This window comes from Phyllobates terribilis, unplaced genomic scaffold, assembly GCF_046119375.1.
Source record: "Phyllobates terribilis strain yellow unplaced genomic scaffold, ASM4611937v1 Scaffold_1__5_contigs__length_1240528914, whole genome shotgun sequence".
Lineage (NCBI taxonomy): Eukaryota > Metazoa > Chordata > Amphibia > Anura > Dendrobatidae > Phyllobates > Phyllobates terribilis.
This window is the reverse complement of record NW_027362761.1, coordinates 750,183,949-750,196,921: the sequence shown is the minus strand read 5'-3', so window position 1 is coordinate 750,196,921 and position 12,973 is coordinate 750,183,949. Positions and strand designations below refer to the sequence as shown.

General features: G+C 49.7%; 1 protein-coding gene across 6 annotated transcripts in view; it reads right to left on the bottom strand.

The window, feature by feature from the left end:
- PDE4C (phosphodiesterase 4C) overlaps nucleotides 1-12,973 on the bottom strand; it is a 1,152,428-nt gene that overhangs the window by 21,512 nt on the left and 1,117,943 nt on the right. For 5 of the 6 annotated variants that reach the window (XM_073636872.1, XM_073636873.1, XM_073636876.1 and 2 more), the window contains one exon: nucleotides 1,611-1,704. In XM_073636872.1, the coding sequence (XP_073492973.1) occupies nucleotides 1,611-1,704 (94 nt within the window). Of the gene's footprint in view, nucleotides 1-1,610; nucleotides 1,705-2,138; nucleotides 2,360-12,973 lie in introns of those variants that run through there. The other variant, XM_073636877.1, reaches the window with a different exon arrangement.

The following is a 12,973-nucleotide window of genomic DNA, read 5'->3' as shown; positions in this document are numbered from 1 at the left end:
GTGCAGACTGTGGGTAGCTATTTAAGGGGTTTTCCATTTTCAGGAAAGTGGACCCCAAGCCTTGTAAAATATTTAAACCAACAAACCGAGCAAGTACTCACCCTCCAGGGGTCCGGCACCAGCTCTCCAGGTATTGGTATTTTGACTTCACGTCACTAGCACGCATCACTTGTGCAGCCAATCACTGAGCTCAGCAGCTCAGCTAAGATAGACAGCACAAGGTGCTGAGCTCAGTGACTGGCTACAGCGGTGATGTGAGCTGTCAATGTACCATCACTACTGCAGCCAATCACTGAGCTCAGCAGCTCAGCTAAGATAGACAGCACAAAGTGCTGAGCTCAGTGACTGGCTACAGCGGTGATGTGAGCTGTCAATGTACCATCACTACTGCAGCCAATCACTGAGCTCAGCAGCTCGGGTTACATAGACAGCACAAGGTGCTGAGCTCAGTGACTGGCTGCAGCGGTGACGTGAGCTGTCAATGTACCATAACTACTGCAGCCAATCACTGAGCTCAGCAGCTCGGGTTACATAGACAGCACAAGGTGCTGAGCTCAGTGACTGGCTACAGCGGTGATGTGAGCTGTCAATGTACCGTCACTTCTGCAGCCAATCACGGAGCTCAGCAGCTCGGGTTACATAGACAGCACAAGGAGCTGAGCTCAGTGACTGGCTACAGCGGTGATGTGAGCTGTCAATGTACCATCACTACTGCAGCCAATCACTGAGCTCAGCAGCTCGGGTTACATAGACAGCACAAGAGCGGAGCTCAGAGACTGGCTACAGCGGTGATGTGAGCTGTCAATGTACCATCATTTCTGCGGCCAATCACGGAGCTCAGCAGCTCGGGTTACATAGACCGCACAAGGTGCTGAGCTCAGTGACTGGCTACAGTGGTGATGTGAGCTGTCAATGTACCATCACTACTGCAGCCAATCACTGAGCTCAGCAGCTCGGGTTACATAGACAGCACAAGGAGCTGAGCTCAGTGACTGGCTACAGCGGTGATGTGAGCTGTCAATGTACCATCACTACTGCAGCCAATCACTGAGCTCAGCAGCTCGGGTTACATAGACAGCACAAGAGCGGAGCTCAGAGACTGGCTACAGCGGTGATGTGAGCTGTCAATGTACCATCATTTCTGCAGCCAATCACGGAGCTCAGCAGCTCGGGTTACATAGACCGCACAAGGTGCTGAGCTCAGTGACTGGCTACAGCGGTGATGTGAGCTGTCAATGTACCATCACTTCTGCAGCCAATCACGGAGCTCAGCAGCTCGGCTCAGATAGACAGCACAAGGTGCTGAGCTCAGTGACTGCCTACAGCGGTGATGTGAGCTGTCAATGTACCATCACTACTGCAGCCAATTACTGAGCTCAGCAGCTTGGGTTACATAGACAGCACAAGGGCGGAGCTCAGAGACTGGCTACAGCGGTGATGTGAGCTGTCAATGTACCATCACTTCTGCAGCCAATCACGGAGCTCAGCAGCTCGGCTCAGATAGACAGCACAAGGTGCTGAGCTCAGTGACTGGCTGCAGCGGTGGCAATGTGTGCGCAGGCTAAAGGAGGTCCCACGTTACAGTTCAGACAGTGCAATGGGAGGCTTACCTAGGAAGGTGTTGGATATGTATTCGGACACTTGGTTTCCAGAGCGACTTGTTTCAGATAAATGTGTAAGTTCTCTATTCAACATCCTTTTAAACTAGAGGAAGAGAAAAAGAAGAGATGAATATACGACAGAAGGGCAGGAACAACAGTGGCGGGTTTGTATCCCACAACGGCAGCCCTCCTCATCATCCGTACATGATTGGGGTTGTCTGCTCCCGGACCTTACACATGGAGTCTTCAGCGCAGGTCCTGAGGGTGGGCATGATGACTGCCATGATGGTGGCGGCTATACCTGGGTGGTCACAGGCGGCAGGAGCTGGTCCCGGGGGGTGCCATGGACGGCAGAACGTTGACATTGCCTTTACCTCAATGACATGAGTACACAGTGTGGGGACAATGGGGAGCATGCAGCAATGGTGGGGGAGTGCCAGTATGCCAGGTAGGGGTTAAGCCCTTCTTCCCTCTGTGGACACTACTCATCCACCGCTCACACCCCTCCCCCTGCATCTCTACACACACACCGCTCACCTTAGCCCACAGAGAGCAGCCCATCCTCCTACACCCAGCACCCACCAGAGTGCTAGGGGATCCCCCATATACAGGGGCCGCAGCCACTAAACACCCCCCTGGGAGTCCATGGAGGCGCCCGGGGAAGCCCGGCTGACATGCTGGGCTCCGGGAATCCCTGCACCGCTGCCCCAACAACAACACAGCGAACAGAGACAGGTATCCAATCACAGTGCAGCAAACAAGCCAATCAGGGACAAGCAGTGGAGACACACAGAAGAGGTGCGACCAATAGCAAGATGAGACATCTACCAATCACAAAGCCAGCTGACGAGAGAGGCTATAAGAACCCGGAAATAGGGCTGGGGCGGAGCTAGCGCGGGCGACGCGACAAATCCAAATCCGCTGGGTTGTGGCGGGAAGGAGGCAGCGCTGTTCCTCATCTCCAGCAGTGGCGGCCTCCAGTACTTAACCTCACCTGGTAGTGGAGCGTGGGTGAGGTGTCACGCGTGTCCTCAGTCTCCACGTCCTTTATCCCCTGTACAGCTTGTAGTGTTAACCCATGAGTTATCAGAGCTGGGTGTTCAGAGTTCCCTTTGTGATGTCACAGATACATGTGATTATCCCCTGTACAGCTTGTAGTGTTAACCCATGAGTTATCAAAGCTGGGTGTTCATAGTTCCCTATGTGATGTCACAGATACATGTGACAAGATCACGTTGGTGAAGCCTTGTTCCTGCCACTCTGACCCTCCACACTTGTCTGCAGAGCTCACACTCTGATGGACCATGTACATGAGCCAGTATCTATGTGGGAGGGCTCCTCTGACTATAGGCCAGGCTGCCATGTCGTCTATGCCGGCAGCTCATGTACTGTGTAATCATTTCTATGTGCACAGCACAATAGTGAGCGATCGTGCTGTGTGGAAGGCTCCTCAGGGTATGACCAATCAGAGGTCATGTACAGCATTATTCCCCATAAACGCTGATGTCGGCCACACCTTCCTGTAACCCTAAGGTTCTGTGTTCTGATAATCACAAAAGGCACCTAGGAATTCTGGGCGCAGAAGTGGAGCCCAGCTGCCATTGACAAATAGACACCGGACCAGGGGAGCGTGAACCATCTCCAGTAAGGCAATGGCACTCTCCCAGGACTGATGGGGAGGGAAGTTAGATTACAACACCCCAGACACTTTTTTTCTCCTGGAGATAAGCCACTGAGTTGTGTGACAGCAGCTAAAGCGGTGTTCACACCTACATACAGAGCCTCCATCACTGATTGCATCATATTCACCGGAATATGCGGCAATAGTTTCTCAGGTAATCACAATGGACCTAAGTAAAGGCAATGGGGTCCATCATGTCACTGATCCAGTCAATTTTGGAAAACTGAAAATGCAAACGGCCATGTGACCGCTATCTTGAGTGTATGGTCAGATTAAGGCCAGGGTCACACTGCGAGAGAATCGGGCTGATTATGCTAATGACACTCAGCTCAAACTCTGACAATGTCATCTGAATGTGATCCAAATCTCTTGGATGAGAGAATTGGATCACAGGTGCAGAGAGAAGGAGAACTGGATTTCTCCATTGTCTGTTTCCGCGGTAATCAGAGTGCAGACCGATGTTTCACACACATGGTCCGATTCTCAAGTCGAATAGACATGATCTAAAATAGCAGATCTGCGCTGCCCAATAGTATAACATTGGGCCGAGTGCTATCCGATAAAACATCATAGCACTCGGCTTTATTATATGGTTGTGTGAACGAACCCTGAGGCCGGGTTCAGACAGGCGTATTGCATGGTCCGTATATGGACCGTAATGCCCAAATGAACTGCAGGGCCACCCAACTAGAACATACAGCCTTACAGACACATTTGAGCGGGAGGCCTGCTGCATTCCCAGCAATACGATGCAATGATGATATTGTGCCAGCCTAACTAATTAAAAGAAGGGCCGGGAATGCCAAGAGGTAAGGAGATTCACAGATTACTGGCCTGGCTGATGGACCGGAGTCCTGCAAATCAATTCTCCCATCTCTGCTCCAGCCCTCCAATATATAAGCTGCTTGTCTGGTGAGTTGTACCCCCCTTATTTCTTCTTTAGAGGCAGTTTATAATCTTTTTTTTTTATTCGACATATTTAGAAAAGTCTTGGCCAGTTTCACACATCAATGAAACAACCAGTGCTCGCATCATATCCCATCTGAGCTAACTGCTTCATAGGCATATACAGGTGCATGTCACTAAATTAGAATATCATCAAAAAGTTAATTTCAGTTCTTCAATCCAAAAAGTGAAACTCATATATAGAGTCATTACACACAGAGTGATCTATTTCAAGTGTATATTTCTGTTAATGTTGATGATTATGGCTTACAGCCAATGAAGACACAAAAGTTATTATCTCAGTAAATTAAAATACTTAGCAAAAACACCTGCAAAGGCTTCCTAAGCGTTTAAAAAGGTCCCTTAGTCTGTTTCAGTAGGCTCCACAATCATGGGGAAGACTGCTGACTTGACAGATGTCCAGAAGGCAGTCATTTACAGACTCCACAAGGTCCCAGAGTTCCAATTTTCATTTGGAAATCAAGGTCCCAGAGTCTGGAGGAAGAGTGGAGAGGCCACAATCCAAGCTGCTTGACATCTAGTGTGAAGTTTCCACAATCAGTGATGGTTTGGGGAGCCATGTCATCTGCTGGTGTAGGTCCACTGTGTTTTATCAAGACCAAAGTCAGCGCAGCCGTCTACCAGGAAATTTTAGAGCACTTCATGCTTCCCTCTGCTGTCAAGATTTTTGGAGATGGAAATCTCATTCTCCAGCAGGACTTGGCACCTGTCCACACTGCCAAAAGTACCAATATCTGGTCTAAAAACAACAGTATCACTGTGCTTGATTGGCCAGCAAACTCGCCTGACCTAAACCCCATAGAGAATCTATGGGGTATTGTCAAGAGGAAGGTGAGAGACACCAGACCCAACAATGCAGACGAGCTGAAGGCTGCTATCAAAGCAACCTGGGCTTCCATAACACCTCAGCAGTGCCACAGGCTGATCGCCTCCATGCCACGCCGCATTGATGCAGTAATTGATGCAAAAGGAGCCCCGACCAAGTATTGAGTGCATTTACTGAACATACATTTCAGTAGGCCAACATTTCAGATTTTAAAAACATTTTTCAAGCTGTTATAAAGTATTCTAATTTACTGAGATAATGACTTTTGTGTTTTCATAGGCTGTAAGCCATAATCATCAACATTAACAGAAATAAATACTTGAAATAGATCACTGTTTGTAATGACTCTATATAATATATGAGTTTCACTTTTTGTACTGAAAAACTAAAATAAATTAACTTTTTGAGGATATTCTAATTTAGTGAGATGCACTTGTATAAGGTAGCTCAGGTCAGGAGACTCAGCAGTCCGGCAGGGCATTTTGTTCAGGGCACAGTCTGTTTCACAGGTCTGAATTCAGCCTAACTGTGATAGACCCTCAGTTTGCAGTCAGTCAATAAGAACATTAAGGCTGTGTGCCCACGATGCGTTTTTTAAGCATTTCCGCAGCAGCAATTCCGCTGCAGAAACGCTTAAAAAACGCTTGGTAGAAGGTCTGCCATGTTCCCCAATGATAATCCGCATGTGCTGTGCACATGCTGCGGAAATTTCCGCAGCGGATTATCATTGCGGAAAAAAACGCAGCACTACCAATTATTTTGCGGAAGCGCTGCGTTTTCGCCGCCATTGACTTGCATTGGAACGCATGGATTCCGCATCACTGCATATGTAGATGCGCATTCCATGCGTTCCAATGTGCGGATGGTACCCGGGTGTGGAGGACAGGAGACTCTCGTAAGGACCCAGGTACCATAGAAACTGTGAAAAAAAGAATAAAATAAATATTATACTTACCTTCTGATGGCCCCCGCTGCTCTCATCCTCCCATGCCGGTAGATCGCGGTGGACTGAAGGACCTGCGCTGACGTCATAGCCATGTGATGGGTCACGCAATGCTGACGTCGGCAGGTCCTTCAGTGTACCGCTGCCAGCAGCCAGGACGGAGCGAAGCAAGACTGCGGGGGCCATCAGAAGGTAAGTATAGATTTATTTTTAACCATTCTTTGGGGTCACACTATATAAATCCATGCCGGCTGCATGGATTTATATAGTGTGACCAAGTTGTCAAGCACTTTCCAAGTGATGCTAAAATCGCTTGACAACCCGCATGCGGAAATGCATGTGAAGAACGCTTCACATCCGCATGTCCCTGGCAGGAAAACGCATGTACAATCCGCGTGTACAATCCGCATGTACAATCCGCATGTACAATCCGCATGTACAATCCGCATGCGTTTTTTCTGCCAGGGAGATGCAGAAACGCTCAGGAAAAATCCGGAGCATTTCTGCATTGTGGGCACTTAGCCTTAGAGTAAACAGTATTTGGTGTTGATTTTTTTGTATGGATTTGCGTATGGAAAATCCTCAGCAGGGGCGGAACTACCGCCCGTGCAGCCGGTTCATTGAACGGGGGCCCCGAGGGAGAGGGGGCCCCTCCAGCAGGGCCGCCATCAGGGCATGACTGCCCTGACTCCAGTATGGGGCCCAGCCGGTAGGGGCCCCCCTCTTGTGCGTCTCTCTCCTCATGGGGCCCCCGGCCCCATGCTAAGAGCCGGGTCCGGGACATCTCAGCGCTGCGCTGCTGCGGCAGCGCTTTCATGATTCCCCTGACTTCCGGTCATGTGACGGCGCCGTCACATGACCGGAAGTCAGGAGAACCTGGTGTCAGCGATTTGGACGAGCGCCAGGATTCTGCAGGGATCGCATGGGGGTAAGTATAGCAAGTTTTATTTTTTTTTAAATACAATTTACTAGGAGTGGGGGGAATGGGAGATGCACATGTGGTGGAGGGGGATGAGAGATGCACATGGGGGGGGATGAGAGAGGGGCACATGTGGTGGAGGGGGATGAAAGAGGTGCACATGTGGGGGAGGGGGATGAGAGAGGTGCACATGTGGGGGAGGGGAATGGGAGATGCACATGTGGTGGCGGGGGATGAGAGAGGTGCACATGTGGTGGAGGGGGATGAAAGAGGTGCACATGTGGTGGCGGGGGATGAGAGAGGGGCACATGTGGTGGAGGGGGATGAAAGAGGTGCACATGTGGTGGAGGGGGATGAGAGAGGTGCACATGTGGGGGAGGGGAATGAGAGAGGTGCACATGTGGGGGAGGGGAATGAGAGAGGTGCACATGTGGGGGAGGGGAATGAGAGAGGTGCACATGTGGGGGAGGGGAATGAGAGAGGTGCACATGTGGGGGAGGGGAATGAGAGAGGTGCACATGTGGGGGAGGGGAATGAGAGAGGTGCACATGTGGGGGAGGGGGATGAGAGAGGTGCACATGGGGGGGAGGGGGATGAGAGAGGTGCACATGGGGGGGTGAGAGAGGTGCACATGGGGGGGATGAGAGAGGTGCACATGTGGGGGATGAGAGAGGTGCACATGTGGGGGATGAGAGAGGTGCACATGTGGGGGATGAGAGAGGGGCACATGTGGGGGAGGGGGATGAGAGATGTGCACATGAAGGGGTGAGTGCTGCACATGGGGGGATGAGAGCTGCACATGGGGGAATTGGGAGAAAATGAGCTGCACATGGGGGAATTGGGAGAAAATGAGCTGCACATGGGGGAATTGGGAGTAGGGGGATAACGAGCTGCACATAATGAATGTGGGGTGGGGGACAGTAAATGATAAATGATGATGGGGTGGGGAGAGCACGGACATGATATAATGAATTGCGGCAGGGGGTGCATGTAAATAATGAATGCGGGGAGCAGGAAGTATAGAGTAGGGGACGTTGCGGATGCAGGAGTGTAACTGGTAACAAATTGGCGGAAAGAGTAGAGGTTCTAATTAAATTATATATTAAGTGCCTATTTAAAGTTAATGGGGGCACCGTGGTGGATTACAATTTATATTTGGAATGGTAGGTTGCATAATAACTAACCATATATTGATGGTGGATGCACGTCTGTATTCAGCTGCGTAATGTAGAAGTTGGGGAATGTGCTCTAGATAACTGTGTTATTTTATGCAGAGACGAGTCCTGGCTGGAAGACGTGATGGCGGTCTGTGCTGGATGAAGGAGAAAAGCGTAGCTGAAGGACTTCACCTAGAGACGTCACCAGTGAGTCAGTGTATTACATGTACACTTACACTATATACTATGTACCGGGCTCCTGTGTATAATGTCACTGGTGATCCCTGTATTACCTGTAGACTATATACAGAGCTCCTGTGTATAATGTCACTGGTGATCACTGTATTACCTGTACACTGACACTATATACAGAGCTCCTGTGTATAATGTCACTGGTGATCACTGTATTACCTGTACACTATACACTATATACAGAGCTCCTGTGTATAATGTCACTGGTGATCGCTGTATTACCTGTACACTATATACAGAGCTCCTGTGTATAATGTCACTGGTGATCACTGTATTACCTGTACACTGACACTATATACAGAGCTCCTGTGTATAATGTCATTGGTGATCACTGTATTACCTGTACACTGACACTATATACAGAGCTCCTGTGTATAATGTCACTGGTGATCACTGTATTACATGTACACTTACACTATATACTATGTACCGGGCTCCTGTGTATAATGTCACTGGTGATCACTAGATTACCTGGACACTTACATTATACATACCATGTATAGAGCTCCCGTGTATAATGACACTTATGGTAATATTAGTAATGTGGTGGTAATATTAGTAATGTGGTGGTAATATGTGGTCTGGTCATGGTGTGGCAGTTTTTCCCCCTTCTGTGTGGTATTATTCGGTCACTATGTTGTGGTAATATGTGGTCTGGTCATGGTGTGGCGGTATTCCCTGTATGTGGTATTATTGGTCATTTTAAAAAAAAATGTATATGACACATTCCCTTAGAGAAAACTAAATAAAAATATATCTAAAAAGAGTATTGGATATTTTAAGAAAATTTTAATAGGTTAGAGTAGGGCCCGGCCAGAAGAGTCTACCTTATCGTGGTGGCGGCTTTAAAAATCTTTTGGCCAAAACAAAAGCTGATGGCTATGCATGTGGCACCGTCACATGGCCGAACGTCAGGAGAACAAGGTGGCAGCGACGTGGACGAGCGCCAGGATTCTGCAGGGATCGCATGGGGGTAAGTATAACAAGTTTTATTTGTTTTAAATACAATTAATTAACTAGGAGTGGGGGGGTGAGAGATGCACACGGGGGGGGGTGAGAGATGCACATGGGGGGGTGAGAGATGCACACGGGGGGGTGAGAGATGCACACGGGGGGGGTGAGAGATGCACATGGGGGGGTGAGAGATGCACATGGGGGGGATGAGAGATGCACATGGGGGGGATGGGAGATGCACGGGGGGGGTGAGCTGCACATGGGGGGGTTATGTTTACATAACTTTGTTGCCTTATGAAGCGCAGGGGGGGGCCTCCAAAAATTTCTTGCACAGGGGCCCACTACAGTCTGTGTCCGCCCCTGATCCTCAGTGTAATAAAGTACATTTTAAGAATCTCATCTACACATTGTGAAGATTTTGCGCACATAAACTGACCTGGTTTGCAGATTTTAATATCCCCAGCATGTCAATTCTTTGTGCTGAAGGCAATGAATGTATACGGAGGAACTCTCAACAAAATCTACCTGTTCTACGTGTAGATTTTGAGGGGTGTAGGGAGAGAACAAAAGCTATTGGGCCCTAGGAGACCCATTCAGCTCTGCTATGCAGGCAGGAGGCCGAATTCCCCCTGTAACTGTGGTTAATATACCAGTTACATGGGAAATCAGCAATAAAAAGAATGTATTAATAAGTTTAAATGTCCCTCCAAAAGTCTTTTAAGAACTTAAAATAGTAAAAAAATATGTCCAATATTTAAAGGGAATCTGTCACCCCCCTGGGAGATTTGAGACCTCTAATATGGGCATACAGGTTATAGAAAAGTAAATCTATACTTACCTGTATGGCCCATAGTAGAGGTCTGCTTGCAGTGAAATGGAGTTTTATAAAATCTGTTTTCACATGCTTGGCATCCCCCGGACTCCAAGAAATCCCCACCTGTCTCTCTAGTTAGCCCAGAAATCCCCGCCTATCTGCTTATTTAGCATGTTCCCCCCTCCCCTACACGTCACAGGGCCCTGTGACGTACACTGGTGTTACTCAATTACTGCGCATGCGCAAAGCGCCGCTCACATCAGGGGCGCTTTGCTTCCTCCCTGCCCCGTTTGTCTCTGCACTGTTCTGCAGTGTTGCGGTGCGCAGGGGAACCTGCGAAACTCCATTTCTCTGCAATCAGACCTCTACTATGGGCCATACAGGCATGTATAGATTTACTTTTCTATACCCTGTATGCCCATAGTAGAGGTCTGATATCACCCAGGGGGTGACAGATTCCTCTTAAGAATAATTTTCATGGAATGGGGAAAACTATTTCAAATGTTTTTAGTGGTTAAAAAAAAAATGAAGTGAAAGATAAACACTTATTTCAGGGGTCTATTGCGTGAGTCGCAATAAACTGCTTGCCAAATTTGAAAAATCAAGTGCAACGTTTTGTTACACTTGAAAATGTAATTTTATTGCATAGTGAACATTATAAAAACCAAAACCCCCAAAAAACAATTACAGGTTTTTTTTCAACTCCAAATACTTTTTCTTTAAGTTTAATTTCTTTAATTACCACATTATGGTAAATAATACAGTAATAAAATGTATCTTTATCAAAAAAAAAACAAGCATAATGGTATGCGGACAGAAAAAGAGAAAAAGTTATGGAAACTGAGGAGAAACAACAGTAAAAAACTAAAAATGACTGCATCTTCAATGGGTTACAGAGGCTGCTCTCCTGACATGTTTGTTTTAGTAAAATGATGTATTCCACATGAAGTAACAATTCTGTATCACATTTCTTAGACTTCTGTATTACAACTGGGCACTGACTGACATAGAAGAGGGCCCCTGTGCAAGAGCAGTGTATGGTCTCCTGTGCAAGAACCGTGTGTGGGCCCCTGTGCAAGAACCGTGTGTGGGCCCCTGTGCAAGAGCAGTGTATGGTCTCCTGTGCAAGAACCGTGTGTGGGCCCCTGTGCAAGAACAGTGTGTGGGCCCCTGTGCAAGAACAGTGTGTGGGCCCCTGTGCAAGAACAGTGTGTGGGCCCCTGTGCAAGAACCGTGTGTGGGCCCCTGTGCAAGAGCAGTGTATAGTCTCCTCTGCAAGAACCGTGTGTGGGCCCCTGTGCAAGAACCGTGTGTGGGCCCCTGTGCAAGAACCGTGTGTGGGCCCCTGTGCAAGAACAATGTGTGGGCCCCTGTGCAAGAACAGTGTGTGGGCCCCTGTGCAAGAACAGTGTGTGGTCTCCTGTGCAAGAGCAGTGTATGGTCTCCTGTGCAAGAACAGTGTGTGGGCCCCTGTGCAAGAGCAGTGTATAGTCTCCTGTGCAAGAACCGTGTGTGGGCCCCTGTGCAAGAACCGTGTGTGGGCCCCTGTGCAAGAACCGTGTGTGGGCCCCTGTGCAAGAACCGTGTGTGGGCCCATATGCAAGAACAATGTGTGGGCCCATATGCAAGAACAATGTGTGGGCCCCTGTGCAAGAACAGTGTGTGGGCCCCTGTGCAAGAACAGTGTGTGGTCTCCTGTGCAAGAGCAGTGTATGGTCTCCTGTGCAAGAACAGTGTGTGGGCCCCTGTGCAAGAGCATTGTATAGTCTCCTGTGCAAGAACCGTGTGTGGGCCCCTGTGCAAGAACCGTGTGTGGGCCCCTGTGCAAGAACCGTGTGTGGGCCCCTGTGCAAGAACAGTGTGTGGGCCCCTGTGCAAGAACAGTGTGTGGGCCCCTGTGCAAGAACCGTGTGTGGGCCCCTGTGCAAGAACCGTGTGTGGGCCCCTGTGCAAGAACCGTGTGTGGGCCCCTGTGCAAGAACAGTGTGTGGGCCCCTGTGCAAGAACCGTGTGTGGGCCCCTGTGCAAGAACCGTGTGTGGGCCCCTGCGCAAGAACCGTGTGTGGGCCCCTGCGCAAGAACCCGTGTGTGAGGCACTGCGCAAGAACCGTGTGTGGGCCCCTGTGCAAGAACCGTGTGTGGGGCACTGTGCAAGAACCGTGTGTGGGCCCCTCTGCAAGAGAACCGTGTGTGGGCCCCTGTGCAAGAGCAGTGTATAGTCTCCTGTGCAAGAACCGTGTGTGGGCCCCTGTGCAAGAACCGTGTGTGGGCCCCTGTGCAAGAACCGTGTGTGGGCCCCTGTGCAAGAACAGTGTGTGGGCCCCTGTGCAAGAACAGTGTGTGGGCCCCTGTGCAAGAACAGTGTGTGGGCCCCTGTGCAAGAACAGTGTGTGGTCTCCTGTGCAAGAGCAGTGTATGGTCTCCTGTGCAAGAACAGTGTGTGGGCCCCTGTGCAAGAGCAGTGTATAGTCTCCTGTGCAAGAACCGTGTGTGGGCCCCTGTGCAAGAACCGTGTGTGGGCCCCTGTGCAAGAACAATGTGTGGGCCCCTGTGCAAGAACAGTGTGTGGGCCCCTGTGCAAGAACACTGTGTGGGCCCCTGTGCAAGAACCGTGTGTGGGCCCCTGTGCAAGAACAGTGTGTGGGCCCCTGTGCAAGAACAGTGTGTGGGCCCCTGTGCAAGAACAGTGTGTGGGCCCCTGTGCAAGAACAGTGTGTGGGCCCCTGTGCAAGAACAGTGTGTGGGCCCCTGTGCAAGAACCGTGTGTAGGCCCCTGTGCAAGAACCGTGTGTGGGCCCCTGTGCAAGAACCGTGTGTGGGCCCCTGCGCAAGAACCGTGTGTGGGGCACTGCGCAAGAAC